General features: G+C 46.1%; 2 protein-coding genes and 1 long non-coding RNA gene across 7 annotated transcripts; 1 reads left to right on the top strand and 2 right to left on the bottom strand.

The window, feature by feature from the left end:
• kcnn2 (potassium calcium-activated channel subfamily N member 2) lies at positions 1-17718 on the bottom strand. 5 transcript variants are annotated; one of them, XM_052051547.1, is made up of 9 exons: positions 16083-17707; positions 15675-15767; positions 7069-7487; positions 6430-6571; positions 6216-6326; positions 5999-6126; positions 3750-3758; positions 1502-1571; positions 1-415 (listed from the first exon to the last, which is right to left on the bottom strand). In XM_052051547.1, exons 1-9 carry the CDS (start codon positions 16830-16832, stop codon positions 140-142), a joined length of 1998 nt encoding a protein of 665 aa, XP_051907507.1. In that variant the 5' UTR covers positions 16833-17707; the 3' UTR covers positions 1-139. The 5 variants fall into 5 exon arrangements, 4 of the variants coding, with proteins under 4 accessions (XP_051907507.1, XP_051907506.1, XP_051907508.1 ...); XM_052051546.1 differs by having other exon boundaries at positions 15675-15770; positions 16083-17703; XR_007959858.1 differs by having other exon boundaries at positions 369-415; positions 3512-3758; positions 15675-15770; positions 16083-17718.
• Positions 17719-20165: 2447 nt separating this feature from the next.
• LOC127591544 (uncharacterized) lies at positions 20166-22552 on the bottom strand. Its single transcript, XR_007959893.1, has 3 exons — positions 22435-22552; positions 22183-22350; positions 20166-20412 (listed from the first exon to the last, which is right to left on the bottom strand). It is a non-coding gene; the product is annotated as an uncharacterized LOC127591544 (long non-coding RNA).
• slc2a11l (solute carrier family 2 member 11, like) lies at positions 21950-27218 on the top strand. Its single transcript, XM_052051770.1, has 12 exons — positions 21950-22104; positions 22210-22308; positions 22384-22544; positions 22629-22753; positions 22870-22999; positions 24063-24211; positions 24306-24493; positions 25403-25513; positions 26025-26126; positions 26218-26293; positions 26701-26828; positions 26909-27218. The coding sequence occupies exons 1-12, from the start codon at positions 22066-22068 to the stop codon at positions 27122-27124; spliced, it is 1524 nt and encodes a 507-aa protein (XP_051907730.1). The 5' UTR covers positions 21950-22065; the 3' UTR covers positions 27125-27218.
• Positions 27219-27391: the final 173 nt, after the last annotated feature.

The following is a 27391-nucleotide window of genomic DNA, read 5'->3' as shown; positions in this document are numbered from 1 at the left end:
AAACACTGCATGTATCCACTACGATTGGATTCTGTCATCAGAATTGGGATAATACTTATTGAAGCCATAAGGCTTTAAGATAAATGCAATTTGGCCATATGATGGCAAAAGTCTTGAATGGAGGCCTTCCCTTGGGACCCTAGCTGCTCTCGGAGGAGGTGGGCAGCGCCGTGGAGGCCGAGCGCCGTCGCGCCGCCAACTGCGAGCGTTCGGGGCTGTGTTTGTCGTAAGGCTGCAGCTGCACCTCCAGGAAGTCCCTGTGCTGCTGGCTGATCACCTGGCTGATGAGCGCGGGCAGAGCCTGCAGGTTGCTCAGCAGAGTCTCGAGCTTGGTCTCCAGCAAGGCGATCCTCTTCTCCATGTCCTCTCCCCGCTCGTTCAAGTCCGACACCATGTCATACATGATGTTCTGAGTCTGGGACAAGGCAGAGGAAAACACACAGCATGAGCCTCACGCGCTGCTTTTCCCGTTCCTCACTCGCTTTGCGCTTTATGAACGAGACTTCAAGGCAGCCGGCGGAACACGGATTTCTGAAAAGGAAGGGAAATAAGAACGTGCATTGAAAAAAAAACAAACAAGCAAAGAATGAGCATTTCACTGCTGACAAGAGAAAGCACTTCGCGGGAGGAGGACAAAGAATGTTAGCAAGGAGCTGGAACGAAAGACCGCCATTTTTTTTCTTTTCTTTTAATGCAGAATATAGGATCTGTCTTAGCTCAACAAAGGTTTGGAAACACTCCTCTGGAGACACAAGTGAATGAGTTCTTTTGAAAATAACAATAAGAATAAAAATAGGGGCGAAAAAGTGCGATATAAAGCGTAGCTCATAATGTGATGCGATGCAAATAATACCGCGAGGGGCCGCTTGCATCTACACTGCCCTCTTGCGGCGACACACACTTACTACAAAGAGGCCAGCAACCAGCTGCTGTGTGCAATAAAAGCCATCTTGCAGCTTTTTATTTTTATATAGCGTGATCCATCGCCAAATATTACACTTCATGACAGGCTGGCCCTGATCCAGTTTGACTGCAGCGTTCTTTTGAATGTCAAACACCCCCCCCCCCTTTTGCTTTCTGCGCACGCGCGCGTGTAGACGTGTGAATCATCTGAACACAGAAAGTCTTTCTCCCAAGTTACTGGCTCTGCTGTGTCAGGTTGGCCCACCGCCCGTTTTTTTTGCCTTAAAGTTTCTGTTTAGCGCAAAGGGGAGAAAAAACTTTTTTTTCTTCCTTCGAAGAACAACCCCCCCCCCCACCCCCCCCACACACAAGGGTGCTCTCTTGTCAAAACATATGGTGGAAGAAAAGACAAGAAGGTGAGTACAGACAACCGCGATCGTGAAACGCCTGTCTGTTCATTTGACACCTGTAGACTTTGATTGAGGAGCGAAGAAGCAGGCGTCACAACAACGCGCACGCGCACACGCACAGGCAGAGAAGCCGGAGTCTTCCCTCATGGGCAATGCGGCGGACAACCGTTACGGTCCATGTGGCTTACCTTGGCAAGGTCCACTAGCGAGTTTGCTTGGTCATTCAGCTTGCGTTGCTCCATTTTAACACTTCTCAATCTGAACACAAGACCATCCACAGGCCGGTGAATGAACGCTGCCATCAATAGTGGGGCGGGGTTAGCTTTTGTGCACACACACACAAGGGCATACGCACGCAGCACGGTCCCGGGACATGCATAAGGATGTGTGTGTGGTGTGTGTGTGTGGAGAGGTACAGAGTGAGAGAGAGATAGAGAATGCAGGGGTCACCGTGTTTGGTTGGCGCTGCATGCAAGTGGGAAGGAGCGCGACTGTATGGCTTGTCACTTCATGAATGCAAAATGAGAGCACAGCTATGCAGTGGACTCCAAATGGATCTGATATTTGACTTCATTAGGATATGCGGTCCCAAACCAAATTATACGAATGTTCGGAGAAATAAGTAATTTTTGCTACGTGTTATATTGTAATTCTATGACGTCACCCAAATGCGTATTCCTAATGGCAGAACTTTAACTTTTGCCCACTTTTAAGTCACCTGACCTGTATAATTCGCTGTTGTCCTTTCAGTGACCTTACACAACAAGCTGTTTCGTTTTGACCACCGTGTGCTTTTTTTTGGGGGGGGGGGAGCTCCATAAATAAATTAAAATGAATTTAATGCACTCATGGGATCAGTCAGTTATGTAAACAACCACAAGGGAACTAAATGAGCTTGTTCAAATTGGAGACTGACACACACGACCATCAGAGTGCGCCAAAGGTGGCAATAAAGAAAGAAAAAAGCCCCGACACCAAAACCCCCCATACGGAAGCGAAAGGTCTCACGATAAATCAAATGTGTAGCAGACAATATGTAACGTTGACACGCATCCTTTGTTACACGAATCGGACGACAGCTGATGTAGGACTCGAGGGATGACCAATAGTGGTGAAAATTGTGTGTGTGAGGGGGTGGGGGGGCGTAAGCGTGCGGAGTCCTCCTCGCCTTGCCTTTTATTCCCGGTGCGTCCGGTCACCTCAGTCTATGCGCCGGTGCATCGGAACGGCCTCTCTAAATCTGCCCGCTATCCTTTGCGACATCGCGGCGGCAACGCGAAGCCGCGGCGTGTCAGTCCCGGTTAGTGGCGTGCTGTTATTTATTTATTTCGGCTTTTAGCGTAACCCCTCTTCATTATTTTGTCTGGCGGATAAAAGGACGACGTGGACATTTGCGCCACAAGAGTCATATTTTTTTATCTTAACTGACAGTTTTACGGCGTCTGTCACTTGGCCGCGCAAATGATGGGTGGCTGGCTTTGGCCTGACCTTCCTCTGGGGTCAGGTTCCTCCTCACATATCTCACGGCTAAGAGGCACTGCACTGACGTAGCTCTCGCCTTGACTCCCACATTAACCTTGGGAACAGGGAGGGACGGCGCCTCTAAAGGAAATCGATACAATGAAACCTCCAAAGTCGAATGGCTACGAGATCGTACAATTAAGATTTTCAACACCATTTTGGACATGCGGAAACGTCGGCGTATCCGGTTTTTCGTGCCAGCGAGACGAGCTGCTTTGATTGGCGGCAAGTCAAATCAGCTGTGTTCACGCCCAAAGCGGCGCAAGCTACCTCTTGCCAAAATGACCAACACCGGGTGTAACACGCTTCGTTACAGGTTATCATTATTGGTGAATGAAAGAGTTAATGCACTATTCAAAGGGCCGCGATCGTCGTTGCGATTGTGTCATCCAACAGAGAAATCGAGGAAATGTAGGCTGCAAATGTAGGAGCAGGCCAAACAATGGTTCCACACACCGAAAGATGACCCCCTGAGCCCTGATCCGGCTGACAAAGCTGTTCAACGAAAACCCAGGAGATGTCGTGGAAAAGATGTGGCACTAGCTAGCCGTAGAGCTCGAGTCGTCATCCTTTGGTACATGAAAGCACGGTTGATTGGAGTTTAATCAGTGGCTTTCTGATTAAAGATCAAATTGTCAGCACACCCATGCAGAAATGGAAAAGGCACCATCCCTCACCGATAATTGAAATTCACTGGACGAGCATCTGAAAAAAAAAAAAAAAAAAAAAAAAGCAGTTTGACTGCAATGCCAAATGTGCGATCGAAAAAAAAAAATCCCCAAAGCGTGGCATGAATTTCACTTATCGAATGAGGCGGTGTCATTGTTTTTGGTCATACTATCGGGTTCGAGGACAAGCTCTCGTTAAGCATGCACACAACAAGGTTCTGGATCCAAATGTGAGGCGAACACTTACTTTCGAGCTCTATTGCATTGAGTGTGGACGACAAACAGGAAAAAAAATAAATCAAAGGGAAACATGAAGTAGACAAATGAATTATTGCAACATCATCAAGACATATATTCAGATGGCAAAAAATAATCAGTTTCTCTCGAGTGGGGCTGCGACGCAAACCTCATCTCCACCAGCTTGACTTACTGCTTCAGCAACCACACCGTTATCTCTCTGCAGTCTCACTTGTTTGCTGCTGCGCTTGCTCTCTTCACTGCATCCAATGCCCCCCCCCCCCCACACACGTAGAGGCGACGAAAACAACCTTGCTGCTGACGTCAGGACGCTTACGCTTGGCCAAACAGACAGACGCTGCCACAAAGCGTTAACGGCCTTACAGCTGTTTGCACCTCGCATCCTTCACGGGGGGATGTCTCACAGCGACGCCATTTGACATTTTTCATATTGCTTTCCCGAACACCTTCAGCATTTTTTTTTTGGGTGACCCACCACCGCTTCAAGTGCGAGTACTGACTACTTTTATGATGGGGGCCCAAGTGTATCCATACTCTTGTTGCATTCCAAACCACATTTTATTTTCTTCACGGCAGCGATATTAATTTAAATTTTATACATTTATAAAATCTTTTTTTCCATTCTTCAGCAATCCGCATTACAAAACGGCTAAGTTTCATCAAAGTGGCGATTCCTGGGCAAAAAAAAAACGGCGAAAAAGAGCTTTTTGTAAAAGCATGCATTTCAAGCACGTGAGGCACCACTGCCACCTACTGGTCGCTTTTTTTAAAACATGATTTACAATGCAAACGGCTTATTCTCATTCACAGATTGCATCAGACCCCCCTCCTCTCTATGACGCAAAAAAAGAAAGACTTAGATGTAGAAGTATGTCCTTGGTAGGCGGGGCCTAATTTTAAAAAGACGTACAAATACGTCTTGTGGAATGAGAGAGTTAAGAATCGAATATATAAGTGAATACAATTGAAGCGAGTCTGAACACATGGGATGCACTGTACAGGGCAGCACAGTCCTTTCTCATGCGCTACTTTGATCTGCTTGCTTTCCTGTCCTACATTCATCTTGATCCAAGCGCCACACTCACTTCAACCCAATGCTTGAGGCGCTTCGAGATAACACACACACACATATATACACATACACACACATACATATATATATATATATATATATATATATATATATATATATATATATATATATATATGCAGTAGACAGCAGTTCTCGCGTGTAATCATCTCGACAGGATGCTGAGCGCGAAACCTCCACACAAAACTGAACGTGCCTCTTTCCCACCCAGGCTGCTTCCTTCCCGGGGTTAGCGTTAGCGCCGAGGGAACGCCTCAAAAAGGAGAGCACAAGGTCTGCGTGTCATCATCACTTGAAAACCGCAAGGACATGATGACACGCCGAGGTGACCGTTCACACACACACACAAAAAGAAGCCCTCAATAAAACAGTTCCAAATGTGGATGTGAGTTACGGCAGCAATAGCGGCAGCGGACATTTTTTGCTAACTCCAGGCATTGAGCCAACATACAAACAGCAGCACATATAGTACGGCTCTAAAACTAAGTTAAGAGCACAGTCAGTCACCTTTAGTTGAACAAAACACGGAGCTGATTGCTGCCGAAAGAAGCTTCTCTGTCAGTGGAGGAAAAAAAAAACACGAGCAAGGTGAGAGGCTACGATCGATACATTAGTGGAGTCACGGCGCACTTTCGGCTGTCCTCGGAGGCTCGGGCTGAAAGGGCGGCTGCCAGGTAAGAGTGTGAACGAGCCCACTAGGAAAGGATAAAAACAAAACAAAACAAAACAAAACAAAAACCCCGCTTGGGTCAGGCCTTGGCGCCAGACTCGACGCACCCGGAGTGACGGCAACACATGAATCAACACGTCGCGGTAAAAAGCATATTTAACAGCTTTCACGCCGACGACTACAACGCTGCTCTTAATATAAATGGATTACAAGAGCCTCTTAGTCTTATGTGGCGATGGGGGTGATTTACATACATTTATGGCCTTCGCATAGTCTAACACGTATACAGAGAGCACGTAAAAGGCAGATCAGCCCCTGAGCTGTGAATTGAAAGGGAGTCAAGGTGTGTGTGTGTGTGTGTGTGTGGGGGGGGGGGGGGGCATTTCAAATCCACGTGAGCTCATTGCGTTTGCTACAGGTGTCAAATAATTCAGGATTCCGGTTCGGCTGAGCGAAAGAAAAGAAGCGCGCCACCTACTGATGTATGGCTTGGAGAAATTTCCTCTGGTGCTTCCTGACTCTGGCATGGTCCATCTTCCTCACCAGTTTGGTGTTCTTGTAGATGAGCCACGTCTCCCTGAGAACATTCGCAGCTGTATTTTTCACCTGAAAGGTTGGAGGGGCGTGGGAGGGGGTGGGGGCAAAACGCAAGTTGAATCTGACTGCGCCGGAGCGGGCACGGCGGGACGACTCACTCGTTTGGTGAGCTGGGTGTCCATCATGAAATTGTGAACGTGCTTTTCAGCTTTGGTTAACTCCAGCTTCTTGGCCACCACAGCCACCACCAAGGCGGTGCAACCCGCGCCCTGTCGAAATAAGCAGTTCAAAAGCAATTCTTGATTATCCACTTCCGGCGGATGTCACTTCCGGGTATTGCGTCATCGCTCAACGTAATGACAATGTGCTCACCATAATGCCAGTCAGGAGGCAGACTCCTTTCCCGCAGTACGTATTTGGGACCATGTCCCCGTATCCGATTGTAAGAAAGGTGATGGAGATCAACCACATGGCCCCGAGAAAGTTGCTGTTGGTATCCTGTTGGTCGTGGTACCTGAAAGAAACAACGAACGCGACAGCCTTCCTTACGCCGGGACATTCACGCTCGGAATTGAACCGACATCCAAAGTAAATCGAGGACCGAACGTGTCGAAAATCTGGATTAAGTCACGATAACCGCATTCCTTTTTCGATCACGCTTGTCCTCGCGACGGTCTCGGGTGAGTTTGAGAGAGAGGCGGAGTTACGCTTCATTTTACACTTGTGTGACAGTTAAACAATTTGTGCCTTGAAATGAAATAAATTTCCATTCAGTCCTGAATTTGCGACACCGAGCGCATATCTTTTAATCAACAAACCAGAGGTTAAGTATCGAGCATCCCAGATACGGTGTCGTTTGACCTGACGAATTCAAGCGCACTTTGTAAGCCGGATGCTAATTGAGCTCTCGGAGATGATCTATTTTTGTGCCTTATCTATGTTTGATGCCGAGAGGCGCAGCATTGCGTGAGGAGAAAGGGGGGGAAAAAAACAACACATGGATCCAGGCACCTCTCGCAAGCTCTCACGGTCCACGCCGCGATGATCCACAACGAGATGGTGAAGACCAGCAGCACCGTCCCGGGGCAGATGGTCATGAGGGTCTTCATGACGAAGCGCGTGTTGAAGTTGATCTTGTTGAGCGCCCCGATGCTGCGAGACGAGGCGTCGGTGAAGAGCTTGCTGTGCAGCAGCATGACGCGGGCGATGAGGTACAGCCGCAGGAACATGGGGATGGACAGGATGATGTCCACGTCGGCGTCCGCCTGGGACGGCACGTAGGAGTAGGCCAGGCGGGCGTTCCAGGTGAAGGTGTAGTTGCCCGGGATGGGGTGGATGGCGCACACCAGGATTTCCAGGCAGATGAAGAAGATGCGCTCGTACGTCATGGCTATCCTCCAGTCGTCCGCCGCGTTGTCCACCATAAATAACTGCGAGCAGAGCGGCCGACGTTTTTATCGATGCGACAACGCCGGGCAACAGGAAATCATTCAAGATTCTAAACAGTATGTCACTAATTGGGTCAGTTAAATCCGTTTCTCAACTGGCGTGACTCAAAACGCTCCGATTTCGATTACGGAGGTGCCAATTGATTATGTGTATGCGGATCATCCGATATTGTTCCGGGTCAAAACCCAAATTAGAAACTTACTCCGCAGAAGTCTCGCTGAGGCGAACAAATGACCTATCGATCTAACATGGACGCGTGCGTACATATGAATGAAAAACAAATGCGAGTGTTTTTTACAAGGGAATCAAAAAGTCCTTCGTCAAGAAATCGCGCGGCGGCTTGATGATCAATAAAACGGCTTACAGCATTTCACTCTGACAATGTGCAACACCTATAATAAAAATGTGAGCCAACAGTCAGGGAAGGCTGCGATAAAAGGAAGTGAAGATAAATGGCAAAACAAAACAAGGCGGGCTCGAACTTTAAGAGGGATGGACCCCGTTTGAACATAGCTTTATTTCTAAATAAAGCTACGATTAAAAAAAAAAAACGCACTCTACCCGGCAACTGAATCACTTCCTGCTTTCCTTTTCTTCAGCCAATCAGAAGCTATCAACATTAAAAAAAAACACGAAGCAATTATTAAACAACAGAATGTCATTTTAGGTCAGAACATGAAATAATACGATGCTCAAACATGAAAATGAGAATAATATTATAAGATACGTTTACAATCATAATTCTCGCGGCAGAGATCGGCTTCGGTCCACGCGTAGCGCTCAAATATCGCGACTTGATTAGATTGCAAATTTAAGCGGCTCTTGCTCATTTTTTCATGTTAATGTGAAAATATTTAAAGCACTTTGGGCGGCGGTGTTTGCACTCAAAATACAGTCGGTATATTTTATTCTTCCACCAGTTACGCCTTTTATGCACGACCCAGCGACGTGGGGAAAACGCCGCCGGAGATATTCCCACCCCCGTGTCCTGAACAAGAATTCCTGAAAATTCAAATCACGTTTTCTTATTGGTACCATTGACGTGAAAGGATTTCAAGCATTTCTGGGCCGTGTCGTTTGCTCCTCTCAAAATGCAACAAATGCACGCACGGGCGTTTCTGACACCACTGGCGCTTTTCTCTTTCTTCCACTTCTGTAATTTCTCTCACCGCTTGGAGTCTTTGAATAAAACAGGAGCAGAAAAAGGTGCAAGATTAGCAGCGTGCAGTCAGCATTTTCAGCTGCGCGCACAGTTGCACTGATGCGAACATCTGCTGCCGCCACATTAAAACCTCTCGCCTCCGAGCGGACGGTGCCAGTGACCACCGTTGAAAGTCATCTCTCTGGGGGCTTGAAGGTGGCTGTAATGTAACACCCTTCATCGCTCCACCAAACACACACTCACACACACACACACACTCACACGCATGTTCCGACGAAGGCCCCTCTGCCTTACTCTTCATCATTTTCTGCGCAATTTACAGCGATAAGAGTGTATTCAACCTGAACTAACGCCGGCAGTCCGATCAGGGTGCTCCCATCTCGTCTACACATGATCCGGAACTCTCCCTGTTGCATATTAAAGCCCATCAAAGTGCGTTAGCTTCCGCAAACGTTTGTCAAATTGATTTTCCTCGCCATTCCCATCGGAGGCGCATGCCGTCTGGACTGCTAGCAGATATTTCATAACATGTATCCGTCAGCGAGCGGTAAAGGGCGGTTCCCGGTATGTTGTTTTTGCCATGCGAAGTTGAAGCTTTTCTTGAAGGGAGGGGGAAAAAAAACACGCGTGTGATAAATTGGATGCGGTCCAGCATACGTATTAGGGGCTCTATTTTTCGCAACTAGCACAAAATGCAGTTAACGGTGCACATGGGTGGAGTTTTCTTTCTTTTGGTATTTTCACGGAGGGGCGCCGTAGTGGGTGTGAACAGGGCCGATTTGATTCCCGCCCAATTGAAGCGGCTCCTCTTATTCCTTCCTCCGTGGAACTGTGGATAATGTACTTTCCACCCCCGATCGTGTCTGTTTGTGACACATACATACACATTGCGCAGCGGGTAGGTCTGGTGTTAAACATTTTTTTAAGAAATAAGGATGATGTGAATTCAATGTTATAATTTACGAATAACAAAAATGACCTCGATTAATTGATTTCAACAATGATTTAGAGCAGGGGTGCCCAAACTTTTTGGATCGAAGATCTACTTTTTGATCAACTAACCTCACGGGATCTACCCTTACCAGCGTGCACACACACACACACACACATTTAAGATTTACCTGCTTTATTTTATTTTTTAATTTTTTTTTTTTTGTGAAAATGAGACTGATTAGTGTGCAGTGTATATTAACACAACAAATATATTACTAACAGGTACAAAGACACACAAATGCTTGTTTTTTTCTTCTCGACACTCCTCGGATCTACTTGGGACCTGTCTTAGATCTACTGCTAGATCAGGATCTACCTAATGGGCACCCCTGATTTAGAGGGTTCAATGCACAATGATGTCTTATTTATGAATGAAATGTAGCGACATTCACCACACACACATCAGTGGCAGGTAGAATCTGTCCGCCTGCGTCTGGATATAAAATCCACCAAATTTGCGTTACACAACCCGCGCCACAACTTAGACCTGCTTCCACCTGGTCTAAAATCAACTCTACTTTCTGTCACGAGTAGACGGGGCTAAAATAAAAAATGGCGTCAATCTGCCACATTGTGCTGTGCCAAAGATCCGAACAAAACTAGACTCGCCTTGGCCCGAAAACAAAGATGCGCCAGTTTTTATGCGGCAAAGAGTCCTGCAATCAGATGCGTGACACTGTCACTGACGGCGTTTGATGCGATGTCAGAAATACTTGACTTGCTAGCTCTGCTGCATTTCCACTCCTGTTATAACTCTGACACCCCTCCATCGGTGGGAATCTGACATGTTGACTCCCAACTTGCCCTTTCACCAAGCAGCAAACCCATTAAATCAATAAATAAAAGCCGGAAAGATGCCATGTCCCTTTCTTTGCAGCATGTCATTTTGCTAGCTTGAACGCGTAACGACAAGGTCTAAGAATCCTCTCTGTTTTGCTGGCTCGCCACTCCGCTTGTATTTTACTCCCTTCATTTAATTGATAGGGACATCGCAATTTACCATAGTTCAAAGACAGGTCAGGAAACTGAGGTGCCGCAGAAAGACTTTATAGCTTTTTGCTAATTTACAACCGCAGGCCGCAGTCGAGCCAAGTCGGCCTACGTAAACAAACTTAAAAATGCTTTTGAGTTAAGCCGCTCAGCCTTCATTATAATCACAAATGTGTTGAAATGTTGAAATGTGAAATGTGTTGAAAAGAGGTCGGAACAGTAAACTTGAGTTTGCAGATACGGTCATGACCATCGTAGGGAACACTCACTGCTAGCTCACGTCGGAAGCTTGCCAGCAACTTTCCATTTAGTCCAATTTGAGATTCCTCCTCATGGAGGTGAAAACAGTCTTGGAGGCGTAATGGGATCGCTGACCTAGATTGTAAATTTAGCAGGGATAAAATTAAAATTGCTGAATCGTCTTTTAGCCCCCCCGTTGTGAATACGGAAGCCCCTTTTTGTCATTTTTCAAGCTAAGGACAAAAACAAACAAGTGTAGGATAATTCAATAATATGCTGTCATGCCATTTTTCCCCACTAGAGACAAACGCCCCCTGTGCGAAGCGTTTACAGAGCTCGTTACCTCAAAACAATGTAATTAAACATTTAGATCCCCGGTTGGCGAAGGAGAGTCTCCGGAGCGGCTGGAAGCAATTAGGGGAATGGTTGACCTGAAATACAATCCGCAAGGGCCCTTTAACGCAGGGCGTCAAGCATTCAATGGTGGCACAACGACAACAGTTCTGACACTCGGATGCGTACAAAGCGATAAAGCATGTGGAGAAAGACTAAAACGAATGCCAGTTGTCATATTGGAAGCAAGTTTTTTTTTTTTGCCTGTGAGATCAGTCGAACTTCTAATGTAGGTATGTAGGTTTTGACTTCAAAATGGCGCCGCGAGAGTGGCTGCCTTTCCAGCAGCTCCTATTTTTTTGTTGTTCTACTTCTTCCTTTCATAACTTTGCTGCTGTGAATCTGGAATTTCTCCATTGCAAGACTAATAAAGGTTTTCTTAGGTAAGATTTGTTGGCGTCAAATGTGAAGAAAGGAAGTCCCGTCGAAATAATTGATGATGTCACAGAAACAAAGCTTGTGTTTTAAAGCATAACGTGTTTTAAGACGGGTCATCCTAGCCAGGCTGGAATATTTTTTAAGTGTTTTGATTTAGTTCCGAAGCTATTCACTTTGCCAAATCAACAAACATTAGCGTGTTAGCAAAACTTTTTTTTTTTTAACACTCATGTTTTATGGCATGTCCACAATGTTTGTTGAACATTTTGCAAGAACTAAGCAGTCCATTTATAAACTAAGAACAATATAGCGTGCACGTCCTCTGAAACCATTTCCTGATTAAATTCTAATGCGACCCTGTCGGAAAAAAAATCTGATGTGCCGTGAGGAAACACCGGGAAATCACATATTCATGTTTTTGTGTACGGGCTGGAAGTAACTGCACACATCAACAGAATAATTAATAAGGGTTTTTTTGTTGTTGTTTTTTTTTTAAAGGGAAAAAAATAGTCACAGAGCGTGTTCGCCTGCAATGGTGTAGCTGATATAAAACTCCTCAACTTGAACAGGAGAAAGAAAGAAAATAATTGTTTTCAAGCTGCAATGAACACAAACCAGATGAATTGCGCGAAGGCCATATGCCGCAGCTTCATTTAAAAAGGCTCCGTTGCTGATTCATTTAAAAGGGCCAGTCAACACATCCAGCATGTCTGCAAATCGTTTACGTCGTCATGTTTCTACCAGGACAAAGAAACGTGTCGGAAATCAGCGCTTTCCAGAAATATCGCTGCTGTGGCCCGTAAAGGACGGACACATTTTTCCCCCCATTCGTGTGGAGCGCATGCCAGCCATCGCTGAAATATTCTATATCCCAACCTAGCTTAGCCTTTGGACTGGTTGACGGACAATCACAGGGCACATACTGTACAAAATACCATTCACACTCATGTTTAGCGCAACCTCAATAGAGGTCTGGCATCTAGTGAGCGCCATTATAGTCTATTGTGAATGTTTTGGTTTTTGGTTAACCGAGGGAGAGCTCACCAACTCCGCTAGGCTAAGCTGGTTAGCCGCCTTCGCCACGCTCAATATAACTAATGGAGTCCGGCTCAATATTGAATCTGTGTAATGTCGAGTGGGAAACATATCTGGCGATCCACAATGAAATCGCTCAATTTCATTAGCGAACAAAGTTGAGAGCTTCGGCCCAATTAGACATTCATACGATGCTTTATTTATGATATCGAAGCGAGCCGCTAAGGGGCCCACTTTGCTGCGTAAATCTGAAACTGTCGCGTGTTCAACCTTCCAATTTTTCTTTTATTTTTCCCCCACCATTCTGAAATCAAGTTTCATGCATGCAAATAAAGTATTTTTAATCAAGCAAAGTAAGCACCTGAATAAATCTCCCTTCTTTTATCGTTGGAGCCGGGATGCACACTTGAGGCAAACACAAATGCCCCCGCATGTTCGCATTGCCCATGCAGAGCACGGCGTGGAGGACACCATCAATAAATCATCTTTCGGGTTTCCGGGTGGGAGGCAAAGAAGTACGTCTGTCCCAAAAGCTTGCATGTTCTGAGAAAACATTGAGGTCAGCAGCCTATTGAGTCACCCGACTCCAGCCTCAAATCTCAAGTTTAGTCGAAAAAATTCACGACGGGACCCTTCACAATTGTTTTATATTTCGGTTGCAGAAGTGTTTTTCATTCAAACGGATTTTCTGTTGAGCCCCAAGTTAACAACCTACTTTGTCAATCTGTAACATTGCCCCCCCCCCATCAAAAAAAACAAAACAAAAAAGTCCTTTGATTTTCTCTAAAAATACTTTCAAAATAAAAGTATCTATTCAATGATGACAATTCCAAAACAATGACAACGCCAGTTGCAACGACAATGCCCCAAAATTGATGTGACAAATATAACTCCAACCACCAATTTCCGAAGGTCAAATCAAGGGCACATGAGCCCCCCCCAAAGAATTTAGAGTTAGTCCACATTGCAGAATCGTCAGCAGTACTACCACCACAAAGCATTACGATGTAAGCCCGAACACAAACAGCCCTTGGCCAAAGAAAATTAAAAGCCCTTTGATGTGAGTGTTAAATAAAACAAAACAAACGGGAACGTATCACTTGCCTCCTTCGAGGAAAGGCAGGTGAACACGCTGACGCCCGCACGCTGACAATGACAAATCAAAGTCGGGAGAGACGCAACGCAATCTCCGCCGGTACGCTAAGTCGCCGCCTGCCAACACAGCAACCGCAGCTCAAGTAAAAAGGTCTAAAAATTCCTTTGGCGGACGGCCACGCGTCAACAAGAGGAATCAAGGCGACTTGATCATCCGCTAACACTTCAAGGAGGACTAAAAATAGGGCCGAACATCAGCATCGGGGGGGAAAAGCGGGATTTCGCATGAGAGCGATCGCTGATGATGAAACCGACCTCGTTCGCGGAAACCCCGCCTCTTTTTTTTTTTTTTTTGTGATGATACGCTTTGCACGCACATTCCGGAAGCCACCTGAGCAAAGCAGACGCTTTTCAAACCAATTCCCGTGACAGCGGGTAGGCCGCATCCATCCCCTGTGCGCCGTGACCTTTGTTTCGCAGAGCAAAAATATTTGCCGTTGTTGGAAAGTAGATAAACGAGCGGCGGCCATGTTTGCCGAGCTTGACGAGTGAATCCGTTTTTAGGTGGCTTGGAGTGGTGAAACGTTTCATAGCGGCGACGGTGTGTGACGGACATCTGGGAATGCACAGGGACCTGCGTGCATAATGGATTTCATTGCAGGGGGGGGGGGGGTGGGGGCAGGAAAACTGGAGCATAATCAATTCTTTTGAATTGAAAAAATGAGACGGCGTACTCCATCAAAGTCACAGAGGTAGTTTGTTCAATAAAAGGAAACTTTCGCACTGTAATCGACCGAGAGGTATTTTTGCATTTTGATTCGCGGATGAATTATTCCACCTTTTTAATCTCCGTCCGGGAGCAAAATTATGCAAAAGCACGTTGCTCAAAATTTACAGGTCAAAGGACAAACTCTGAAAATCTTGCCGTGGTGGATAAACGTCGGGATCCAGCATTTGGAATGTTTACTTCTATTAACATTGCATGATAGAGCAACCCCCCGCCCCCCTTAAAAAGTAAATCATTCATGAATCTTAATGGTAAAATGAAGGCATGTGCAGGGAATGATGGGACTGATGCAAATTTAAGACTATTTTGCACAAGCGCTATTCCGGTTTAGCCTGGCAAAATGTTACGACCATGCAATGCGTAAAATGCTAAATAACCCCCCCCCCCTCGGAAAGTGCCAGTCAAAACTATTACCTTCTACAAGGCGTGTATTTTGGAAATGGAACCACATTGAAATATGCTAAAGTGCATTTCTAGCCTCGCTCATCAAAGAAAGGTTCACAATGAGACATTTTACAAGTTACCGTTTCCCTTGGAGGGGCATTGCCACTGAAACCATTTAAAGAAGTCAAGAATAACTCTTTCAACATTTAAGTTCCTATCACGAGTTTGGTAACAAGAAAATGCAGAGAATATCTCTCTTATTTATTACATGAGAATTTAAATTTTTAGTAGACATTTTAGAAAGCATCATGGGAGTTAACATTTGCTCAGTTTTCGCGGGCCACATAAAATGATGCGGCGGGCCAGATCTGGCCCTCGGGCTTTGAGTTTGACAGCTATGTTTTGAAGGTTCGGTCTGCTTCGACTCTTGGATTTGCCCTCCAGAATTTAGTTTGAGCTCCACTTTCACACAAACTAGAAGAAACATTCTTCTAAAATCTTCTAAAATCTCCAAATAAAGACCGAACGGATGCCTTCCCCCGTCTGCAGTTGAGTAAAAGAATGTGTCAAACGCCTATTTATAGAAAGTTATCTTTTCGCTACAAAAGTCGCCATGCTCCATTTCTAAAAATAGTACTTCTTCTGTGTGTGTGGTGGTGGTGGTGGTAAGGGGGGGGGGGGGGGGGGTTAAAAAAACGTGTGTTTCATTACCTGGATCTCTCTTGCATGGTAGATGATAATCAGGCCCAGGAGAATGACTGTAGAAAGGCTTATCAGGCATTTTAGAGCTAATGAATACAGGGACTCCTAGAAGAGAGCGACAACACTAAAAACCAAAGACAACACTGGGGCGGTCACAGAGAAATATCACATAGTTGGGGGGGGGGGGGGTACACGGCTGATTGAGAAAGCACATGCCGTTTAGCTTGAAAACATGGCTCAGCGCTCTCCGAAATAGTGAAGCCTTCTGCTCTGGAAACTGAGTAAGAGTAACCTTGCAGCCCACTGATGAGGCTTTGAGGGGCAAAGCACACCCCGATAATAGTTCTACGCCCACGTGTGTACTTTTTAATGTTTTGAAGAGGGAAAAAAAAGTTGAGAAAATTTCAAGATACACACCTTTCCATAGGCTCCCCAGGAGAGTTCCGTCTCAATCACCATAACAACGATCCCAAACATCCCAAAGATTAAAGCATAGTCGCTGAGCCGCTTCCGCTTCTCAAACAAGGCCCTCCTGTGGCCGAGCTTCTCCCCAATGTTCTGGTTTTTCTTCTTTCCCGATTTCCCCCCGCCGCGGCCGCAGCCCCCGCCTCCGTCCCCGGACGCGTACGGCATGAGCGCGGCCGAGTGGCTCTCCGGCTTGGAGATCGCCAAGGTGTCCGACGCGTCCGCGGCCGAGAGGGGCTGCGATTCGGAATCGAACTCGTGCACGTTCCTGCGGGACGAGCTCAAGTGGCTGAGCGGCCGCAGGACGCCGCCGTTGTATCTGCAGCTGCTCATGGCCGTCTCATGGTGGGAGGCGTGCGCGCGGCTGGCCCCGGGATGCTGCGGATGCTGCTGCTGCTGCTGACGAGGAGGAGGAGGAGGAGGAGGAAGGGGGGGATGCCCGGTGGAAGTAGCATGACTAGATGGAGTCCGGTCGCGGACGCCTCGCCTGGAAAACGTCTCCGAAGATGTCCTCAAAGTTACCGCGAGGCATGTCGGCGACGTCCCGCGGAGGACGGAGCTCTCCCGGGCACGGCAGGTGCAGTGATCGGTGCAGGCGCAGGTGTAGCGCGGCGGCTTTCCGGAGGGGTGCCGGTGGCACTGAGTCGGATCCGACCGCTGCGCTTGGTACAAATGGTTCCGCAGCTGCAACGGGCTTCCCATGTCACGGCTCTCTTTCTTTTTTTTTTTTTTTTTAAAGCAGCAGCAGCAGTCCGCCTACCGCGGGGATCCGGCAACGGGTGGTATGCTACTCGGACCAGGACGGAGCCATTTCGGCTCCTGTAGGAGACCGGAGCACATTCGATTGGGCAACGAGGACCAAAACAACTGCTTCGACGTCACGAAACGCTGGCAGCCGCGGGTTAATTCGCTCTGCTCGAGATACACGTCGACAGTCTAGAAATGAAGAACAGGAGTTCTGTTCTGAGAGATACCCCCCCCCCCCCACCTCCCCAAGGCATGGGATATATTGTTTGGTGGCGTACTTGTCTACTTATTTGATATGGTCTACATATCTAAAACGCATTGCTATCCCCTTATCCCTCGAGCTCAATAAAAAAACACAACTTTTGTTTTGGAATTGCCCCCCCCCACAGCATGCTTTTAGTACTGCGTTTATCTTTGCAGTTCGAGCGTATAACCAATCAATCAATCTATATCGCTCTATTATAATACTGCATGTCCATCTAGCAATCGACCAAAGCATCTGTTTATCCGTTCACCCATTTATCTATGAAATATTAATCCATCCATCCGAAAAATGTATCGATCAAATATTTATCTATCCCATCCAGTTGTCCCGTCTAGTAATCCTCGCTAAATCCTTGTCTATGCAACTCTTTTGAAGTTGGTCACCAAAATGCTGTACTTGATCAAACAACTATATTAAAAATCTAAATACAGGCCGTCATTTAGCAGCCATCTCGGCTCCTCGTAAACTCCACACCCGAAAACATTTTTCTTGTCGCTCTCTCTTTAGTCCGGCCTTCGAGAGTTACGCCTGTGGCGACTTTATTCATTTGATTGGCTGCTGGTCACGTGGGGAGGCACGCTCAGTGCACGTGGCTGGGATTTTCCGGTTCTTCGGTAAAGTTGCTTCCACGTCCCGAGGGACGAAAGCGTGGACAGAGTGAACGAACTTCTCCACTCACCCGCTCATTGATCATAAAACCGTTCGTCTGCACACCATCGCATTGCGCACTTACTCCTGATTGGCTGCATCAAGCACAGCCTGTGACGCTGCCGCCCACTTCACTTTCCTCTTTGCTTGCGTGGAAACTGGCTTGTCCATCTCGTCCATCCATCCATCCATCCATCCGTCCGTCCGTCCGTCCGTCCGTCCGTCCGTCCGTCCGTCCCTCCCAAAATGCTTCTGAAATTCATAGCATTATAGATGTCGAGACACAGTCAAAACAAAACGACCCATATTCATACCTGTCAACTTTTCGGAGCGCCAACCTGTATAAACTACCCCCCCAAAAAATCCTTATAAAGAGCAAAAAAAATCCTTATAACATACCGAAGCATTTTATATGTTAAAACAACGGCAGAAAAAACCCGCACGACATTTTCAATGATAATTATTGTAGATTTCCATAATACACGTGATTTACTGGAAAGTTAACGGAAATAAAAGCATTCGAGTAGACTAGCACCATTCTGGGCAAAAGCAAACGGAACCTCTTAGGGGGAGAACCCCCCCGCCCCCCGGAAATTTTCAGAATCCGTATGATTTGTGCGATATGGCCATATACGTAAAATTCATCACAAAATCTGCATGAACTATGGCTAAACCGTGTAAGTTGACAGGTACGCATATTTTTTTAAGGCAGCTTGTACATTGAATTGAAAATTGGTGCCGTCACATACAATTTGTGGCCGAAACTAATATACATATCAAAATATAGGGTGCTCAAGTTTTTCTTATTACAATAAATAAATCAACCAATTCCTTGATGCAATATGATAAATAAACATGGATAAATGCGACCAATCAATATCAATAAATAGCATTCATTAATTTAATTAGATAGGTTGAAAAGGATTTGCACAGCATTGTTGTCCTTTTTTTTTTTTTTTTATAAGGTCCCGACTCCATTGGATTTGGGGTTTGTATCTTTAGCCCTGGAATGTTTCCGTCAAGTCTTGTTTGCTCGAAGTGAATGATTCGCCGCTGCTCACCCTAAAAGTCAGCTTACGACGGGCATCTGCTCAACCGAGACCCGGCCTAACGTGTACAAGCGTGATCGTAAAAGGGATCGATGAAGGCGTTTGCGACAACTGCCTACAGAAAAAAAGTACCTGCGATAGAAATTTCATGTGGCAGAATGCACCGCATGGTGTTTATGATGAACTCCCCACACTAAGTGGCGGCGGGTAGTAAGACTCCACCATGTCTAGTTAGTGTCGTCTATCTAAAGTTAACGACCCGAAAAGCCATTCCGATATTGCAGAGGGCCACCGGAAAGTTAAGTTTTATTCGGGGTTCTAAATAAAGCCTTTGTATCTTCGAGCGGGGGCCTATCATTGTTCCCCTGGCTGCAAAACGCTATTAAAGATGAAACATCCCGCCACCCTACATACAATAATTCCAGAGTCAGCTCCTCTTTAGCCCCCCTCCCAACTTCCTCAATTTGGTTTGAATCACACACGACCGTTAACAGTTTCCCCGATTGATTCCTTCTGGAAGTTCTTTTTGCACAAAAGTCGCAGGACAAGAAAGAACCCGTTGACTTCCCGAGAGTAGCGCGTTCCGCTCCAAAGCACTTTTTCAAGCACTTCATCACTTCCGAGACGTCTGTTCATTAAGTCTTTTGAAACACGCTGATGGGAAAAATTCAAATGACGTCAATCGAGCCGAATAAATCACGTCCCGTCAAGCGGTCACCTCTCCATTCAATGTAGGGGGGAAAAAAACCCCACAACAACGAGATGTATCGTCTCACTCCAATCCTACAGGAGAACGACGGCCCAGAATGCCGGATGGCTGTCACTGCCCCACTTGGCCCCAATGCAAATGGATATTCTAACTTCATCTGTCAGATGCTCCAATGGTGCCTGATCTCCAAAGTCGCCCTGGTCAAATTCCGACGCCGTTATTGGGAGAACAAATTTAGGTTGCTCAGATGGAAAAAAAAAAGCCCCATGATGTTCAAGCGGAGTAATTACTTTCACTTGCTATGCAGCGAACTTTTCTTGAGCTTCAGGCCTCGTCTTTAAGGCTTTCAAGGAATTGGGATGATTAAAAACGACAGATGCCAGCCGGGATGTGAGGATCAGAATCGCTATTAAGATTAAGAGCGTCAATTAAAAAAAACGCGACAGCGACGTGAAAAACGGGGGAGGGCATATTAGCGGGCGGGGGAAGGAGGGGGCGATTATAAAGTTCATTACTTCTCTATACGTCTTCTGACGTTTGTCGACAAACTCTGATGACCGACTAATCGACAGGAGGGTCACCCCCGTCAAATTTGCTCTTGTTTTTTTTTGTGTGTGTGTGTTTTTAATGAGACGTTTAACGTTTGGCCGAGAGAGTGTGAAAGTGTCGCTTGCGACTTAGTGAAGTGCGTCACAATGTCATTATGGTTAACACCTGCAGCCGCTTAATAAAAAAAAATTAAAAAAGTAAAAAAGGTGCTCCTTTGTGTACTTATCGCGCTCATACTTTTCCGGTTTGGGGCATCTGCAGACTTGAACGGAAGCGATCGGGGTCGTCTTTTATAAAGGCGACTACCTGGAAGCACTGGAGGACAAATAATAGACATTGATTATAAGATTTAAACATTCGATAGCACAAATAATAATTAAATAGCGCCCCAAAGGCCAACAAAGATGGCGGCCCACCCGGATCGTCACATGAACATAGCAAACCGGAGCAAAGTGACAAAAGGTATTCTGCCCGACAACAGCATCCTTTCATATTTTATCTCCATTTCTTCCTCGATATCGGGTCCGATGCTTGAAATCCAGCTCGGTTGTAGTCACGCTGCAACTGACATAACGGCAATTGACGTTGAGCGGGAGATTTATGGTCAATCGGCCTTAAACGGGACGCTCAAGGCCATGATGGCACCATGTGGGATTTGGACTTGCGATATCCACTGTCGCACTTGATGTATGGCAACTGTGCCGATGTGTTGCTAAATTCTAATTTGCAAGAAGCGACGTAGGCAGAGAATGGCCGCGACCAACCCGTGGCCCAAAACTGAATTTGGGATTTTTATGTGATCATAAATGTTCTCAAAATACTTACGTTTTTAAGTAAGTTTTAAATAGCGTGTAGCATTTGTAATGATCGTAAGTGTAAAAATAAGTTCAGCACTGTATAATAAAAAAAAATATATATAAAACTTTCATGATCGCAAAACAATTACAGAAATATCATCCTTTTTGTCGATGAGTCATATTGTGCCCCCCCCCACTCCACAAAGTCCAAAAAAAAAAAATAGTCTCGATGAGCCTCCCCCAAATTTTAGTACCGTCATCAATTGAGCTATTTTGTAAAGCACAGCCCCTGCGCATCACATAAGTTGAACTTTTTACTCATCTACCCACCAGTCCTTTGGGTCCGTGTCACTCATCCCCGAGAATGAAAACTCTTTATGGGTTTAATCATTACCTCGGACCCGGAGGGGGCGACTGGGACAGAAAAGATTGCCCTCATTTTCTCCCAAAGCGTAAAGCTGCTTCTCGACCGTCGACTTGAAATTCATATACGGCACTGTGGAGAGAGTGTCAAGCAGCATCTTACGATACATATCGGCACCGTTGAGCAGTAAATAACGTTTGGATACCTTCACGTTTTATTTCGGGGGCTGCAGAAATGTCGGCTTCATTCGGCGATTCGAGAGAGAGAGAGAGAGAGAGCACTTTTATCCGCTTTCAAAGTGCACGCTCGGCAGAGCCTGGAGTTCGAGGACGGCTTGAGCCGCAGTTACGGCCACGTGGGGAGCATTTAAGACGTCGTTTTGTACGTGGGCGGCTGATATGAAGTACCCCGACAGTTCCATATTGACTTGTATGTAACAGCGCAGAGTAGTCGAGTGGTTATTTACGCGGCCGTAAACGCGGGCGGGCAAAGTGTCGAACATTATTGCGGCGACGGGCTGTTTTGAAAGTTTGCCAAAAGGCCTAGGGAAAGAGACGATCATCACGGAAGGACTTTGTTTGTAAATGCTACGCAGTCCGTGACTATGCAGCAAGTTTGTCCGGATCTTTATTTGATTTGAAGACGGGCGGTTAAATAACCAACTGCTTCGGGCTGCCTAAAGTCTCGATCATCCATCTTGCAATGCAATAGCACACACTCGCACGTCCCCATAAGGTTAATCATTTCTGGTAAGCGTTATGAAGGTGCAACACCAGATGAGCATTTCAGTGATTCATCAGCATAGCCATGAGCAGACCGACGATGCTACAGCACCTAACACTCCTGGTAGGACTCGATTTTGTTTTTACCCGATGCCGTTTTAAATGCAATCCGGAGCGTATTAAGAAGCTAAAGAAAACGCACCTTCATCCCTCCGTTTTTTCTTTCCAGTGGGACTGTCCTCTCGTGATCGTCGTCATTTTCATATCGGGGATCGGCGGGACGTTTCAGTACGGATTCGGAATATCTTCCATGACGTCCCCTTCCGCTGTAAGTCCAAAAACACGTTTGGGTCTTAGCGACGACGGCGAGCTGCGAGGCAGTCAGATAATGATTCCGTTGCAGTACATCAAGGAGCTGGTGAACCAAACGTGTATACAGAGATACGACGTCTACCTCCGAGACTGGCAGGTGTCACTCATCTGGTCCTTCACCGTCTCCATTTTTTGCATCGGGGGCTTGCTGGGCTCGTTGCTGGCGGCTCCGTGCCTCTCGACAATTGGCAGGCTAGTGTAGAAATGAAAGCTTGTGGTGTCACAAAGACACTTTTGTCACTCACGCGGTTCTCCGTTTGCCCGTTCGCCGCTCAGAAGAAAATGTCTGTTGTTCAACAATTTGGTGGCGATGGTCGGCGCCGTGCTGATGCTCTTGAGCCAACGAGCCATGTCCTTTGAGATGATCATGGCGGGGCGATTTCTGTACGGCGTCAACGCAGGTGAGACCAAAAAGCGCAGCGCACACGGCTTAACTTAAATCCGAGAGAATCAATCCAAAAAAAAAAAAATCGAGTATTGTTTTGTCACTGAGTGGGCCTTTTTTATGCATCTGCAGGAATCAGTCTCTGTGCTCACTCTTTGTACACCGTCGAATGCACCCCAAAGATCCTGCAGGGTGTGGTGGGTGTGACCATTGCCACTTTTATCTCCATGGGGAAGTTTGTTGGTCAGCTTTTGGGGCTCAGGTGAGACGTGCGGCGGAGGGATGACAACACAGGTGCCTCTCTTAAAACACGACTGGGCCGTATGTCCCGTGCAAGTCAATTGAGGGGGGGGGGGGGACTCTTTTTGAAAAGGGTTGACCAAGTGAAGCGATGTGGTTGCACACCACCACGAATGCGGCCGCGTTCAGAATTGACCAATCGCATTCAAGCTGATGATGAATGGGAGTGTGTCAGCACACACAGCTGCCACCTTTTAATGTGCCTCGCGGCCAATATCTATTTTGGTTAATTTTTAACACGTCGTACAAAAGTGAGCCGAGGGTCCGGAATACCACTCAACGTGTTTAACTTGTGATAACGGGTGTAAGGAGATGCACTTTGGTTCAAACTCTACTAAGGCTCAAAATGAACGCCAAAACAACCGCAAAGAAACTAAAAACGAAGAAGCATTTTCTAACAATAAAAATGAACAAACTATAAAAATGTACTAAAACTAACTGATTAAAAGAGAAAAAGTCTAAACTAGGGCGGCCCGGTAAGTCCAGTGGTTAGCACGTCGGCTTCACAGTGCGGAGGTACCGGGTTCGATTCCAGCTCCGGCCTCCCTGTGTGGAGTTTGCACGTTCTCCCCGGGCCTGCGTGGGTTTTCTCCGGGTGCTCCGGTTTCCTCCCACATTCCAAAAATATGCGTGGCAGGCTGATTGAACACTCTAAATTGTCCCTAGGTGTGAGTGTGAGCGCGAATGGTTGTTCGTCTCTGTGTGCCCTGCGATTGGCTGGCAACCGATTCAGGGTGTCCCCCGCCTACTGCCCGAGGACAGCTGGGATAGGCTCCAGCACCCACCGCGACCCTAGTGAGGATCAAGCGGCTCGGAAGATGAATGAATGAATGAATGAATGAAAGTCTAAACTATGATAACCTTGGCTAAAAAACTGACTGCGATCGCTTTCAACCGGACCAGAAGGTAGCCCGCCGACATGCGTTTGGAGGCGGCTAATTCCTGGAAAGGGTTCATTGGGAAACATTGACTGCACAATCACATGTTGGCATTCGGATGCTATTTCATAGCCATTCTTCTCGCAGCGAGTTACTTGGCACAGAGGACAGATGGCCCTGGCTGCTCGGCTTCAGCGGTTTCGCTGCGCTGTTTCAGCTCGTCAGCCTCTCCTTCTTGCCGGAGTCTCCCAAATTTCTACTGCTCAACCAAGGCGACCAACGGGCTTGCGAAAAAGGTGCCGCCGTACGTTTGGGATCACGGGTTTTTTGCCGGGTACATCCGCTGAGTCATATTTTTATTTTTTTTTCTGTCACGTCACGGCCACTTAGCTTTGACGAGGCTTTGGGGTAACAAGGACCACAGCGTGGAGGTGGAGGAGATGCTGGAGGAGAAAGTTACTCTCCAGAACACCCGAAGCCGCTCTGTGATGGAGCTGTTTCGGGAGAGAAGCATTCGCTGGCAGCTGATCACCATTATCGTGACGTTCTTATCGCTGCAACTTTCTGGCCTCAACGCAGTGAGTCGACCAACGTTCCCTGCAGCAGTAATATTGATACACGATGCATGCTCCGACAAAATAATAATAATTAACGTTAAAAAAAATGTAGGCTCAAGTAGCATTCAAAACTAAAGAGGGTTTAATCCCTTAAAGTATTACAATAAACCAAAGTAACATTATGCATTGTTTAGACAGCCTTTCAAAAAAGGAAAAAAATTAATGATTCAATTCGAAATTATAGCACATAAAGTGAAATAAAAATGATACTTTTTTTTTTTTAACAAAAGGTTCTTTAAGATGATGTATGGTGAATGCAAATGTATTGTACATCAAGATTAGTACTTGAAAAGTACAGTAAATAGCTACAAAATTCATGTTCACGTTTGATTGAAGCCATTCTAGTTTGTATTTGATTCAGCAATGCTCTCACGTACCACTAGAGGGCACCCACGTACTTCACCGGGAAAGAGGGCTCCATATTCTAAATAAATACGAGGGGCCTCGGTTAATGGAGGAGATCCATTCATACGACACTGATGTCACCAGAATAATAACACAAGCTAGTCTCTGTTGCTAAGCTACGCTAATGCAGTCCAAGCCATCTTGTACTTACGATTTCTCAGCTGTAAGAACTGTGAAACCATCTAAATCTATCACCGCCTCGTCAAAATTTTTACCTATACCCGGCGAATTACATAGACCCACAATCTGTGATGGGGTTGAGCGCTCCATTTCAAGGAAATGGATTTACTGTTCTCGTCATTGTCTAAACGTTGAGCCATTTCTAGGAATCATTCAAGGAACACTTTGTGTCAATGGCTAAACTGGCTGTTTTGCCCAGAAATATTACATAAGAAACGATGTATACATATTTTGCATAAAATGGTTTGTATGACTAAATAAACATATTGTTACGATTAACCGCAGGTGTACTTCTATTCTCAAGAAGTGTTTCGTGCAGCTGGCATTCACGAAGACCAGCTCCGATACGCCACTTTGGGAACGGGGATGTGTGAAACGTTGTCCTCGCTCGTGTGCGTAAGTGCCACCTGATGACTCATCTTCCGCATATCGTCGTGTCCATTTAATGACATTTTTTGGATAAAAGCATGCAGGAGGAACGTACCACAATGTCTGTTAAATGTCAAGATTATTTTCCTTTGTTCCGGATGCGGCTGTGGTGAAAGCGCTGTAATCAATGAAAGATATCTTGAATTGAATGATAATGAATTTAGTTTCCGTGATTAGCGGGAGCTCTGCTCATGTTACTCTACAATGAGCCGGGCCCGGTCCGTGTATTTTATTTTCTTCTTATTATTCAAAAATAAATAAATAAATAAAAATAAAATAAATTCCACATGCCAGCAGATTTCAACTTCTTAAATGTAAAAAAAAAACTCAAAAATTCACAACAAATTGGAACTGCGAGGCAGAAGTGTCGTTACAGCCCCACCTTGTGGTAGTTTCTCATATTGTCATCATCTTTTCCACTTCAACTCTGTATGCATCCACTTTGCTCTGTGCCCTTGCTCCACCGTTGACGCTCCAGTTCGTGATCATTGAGAGAGCAGGAAAGAAAGTGCTGGTCTTCGCAGGATTTATGGCCATGACGGTTGCGCTCGTCCTCCTCACCATCACGCTCTATCTGCAGGTGAGCCACGCCCACCAACCGGATTTCGGCATCCTAAGCCGTTCACCCCCAAAATTGAAAAGTGACACTGGTGTCTTTGTTTCTCACCTAGCATTACATCCCCTGGACTTCGTACTGCAGCATGGCCCTCATTTTCATATTCCTCTTCAGTTATTCCATTGGGCCAGGTACGTTTTATGCCGAGATGCGAACAAACAAAGTGACAAAAGAAGAATAATAAACTGGGAAGGTGTACCGATAAATTATTTGGTGATAGAATGTTAAATGTCAGGTCATTTTTGGTCAAATTAGGAGTTTCGTTTCGACCCGAGCATTGCTTGGCCGCCATCTTGTTGCATTTTAGTCCCATGAAACTAAAATGGAGTTGAGGGCTCTCTTTTAGACAAAAAGAGTGCTTTGTCCACATTTTGTGCCATTTTAGTTCCAAGAAATGAAGTCGAGGGGAGTTGATTTTTTTTTTTAACCGTTAAATGTCATCCATGTTTGTGAAGGGGTCCTGCAAAAATCTTGCTGAAACCCTGTTGTGCTTATTTCCTGCCTGAATGATTCGTACTCGCGTGTTCTTGCCTCGCAGCCGGCGTACTCGCTCCTCTTCCAGGTGTTATTTTCACTCAGGCGTTCAAAGCGAGCGCATTCACCGTCGGCTTCGCCATCAACTGGATTGGAATGTTCATCGTGGGGATGCTCTTCCCCATCTTAGTGGTGAGCTTTTTCGTGTTACGTGCGCAAAGTTCCCACTGGAATCACAAACGCAGCCACAACGCAAAGCGCTTCCGTTCCAGGAGAACCTCGATTCCTTCAGCTTTGTCATATTCCTGTTGGTGTGCTTGACGACCGGACTGTACGTGTACTTCAACGTGCCGGAGATGAAGAATAAAAGCGCTCTGGAGATCGCCGTCGACTTTGACCGGATGCACAGCAAGTCTGGAAGGTGGAAGGGGAAAAAGAAGGATGAGCTGCCACCCAACGTCTGTACAACTTCACAGACCAAATTTTAGCTTGAACTGGTGAAGATCAGCTGGCAAAAACTTGAAATCTCAAAGATGATGTTGAAACGAGGGAGATTAAAATATGGTACTGTCTTCTTTCTTACATGAGTTTGTTTTTTTTCCATCTTGTGATGACATCATAACATGTGACAAATTTTTTACACTATTATGAATACTAGATGTTTGAAAGCCACATACAATATATTACCGGTACTCCTTTTTTTTGGGGGGGGGGGGTCCATCTTTTTGTCTAAAACACTTTGGATTTCAATCTTA

This window comes from Hippocampus zosterae, chromosome 18 (assembly GCF_025434085.1).
Source record: "Hippocampus zosterae strain Florida chromosome 18, ASM2543408v3, whole genome shotgun sequence".
NCBI lineage: Eukaryota > Metazoa > Chordata > Actinopteri > Syngnathiformes > Syngnathidae > Hippocampus > Hippocampus zosterae.
Note: the sequence above shows the minus strand (reverse complement) of the source record. Positions and strands in the feature narration are given on the sequence as shown.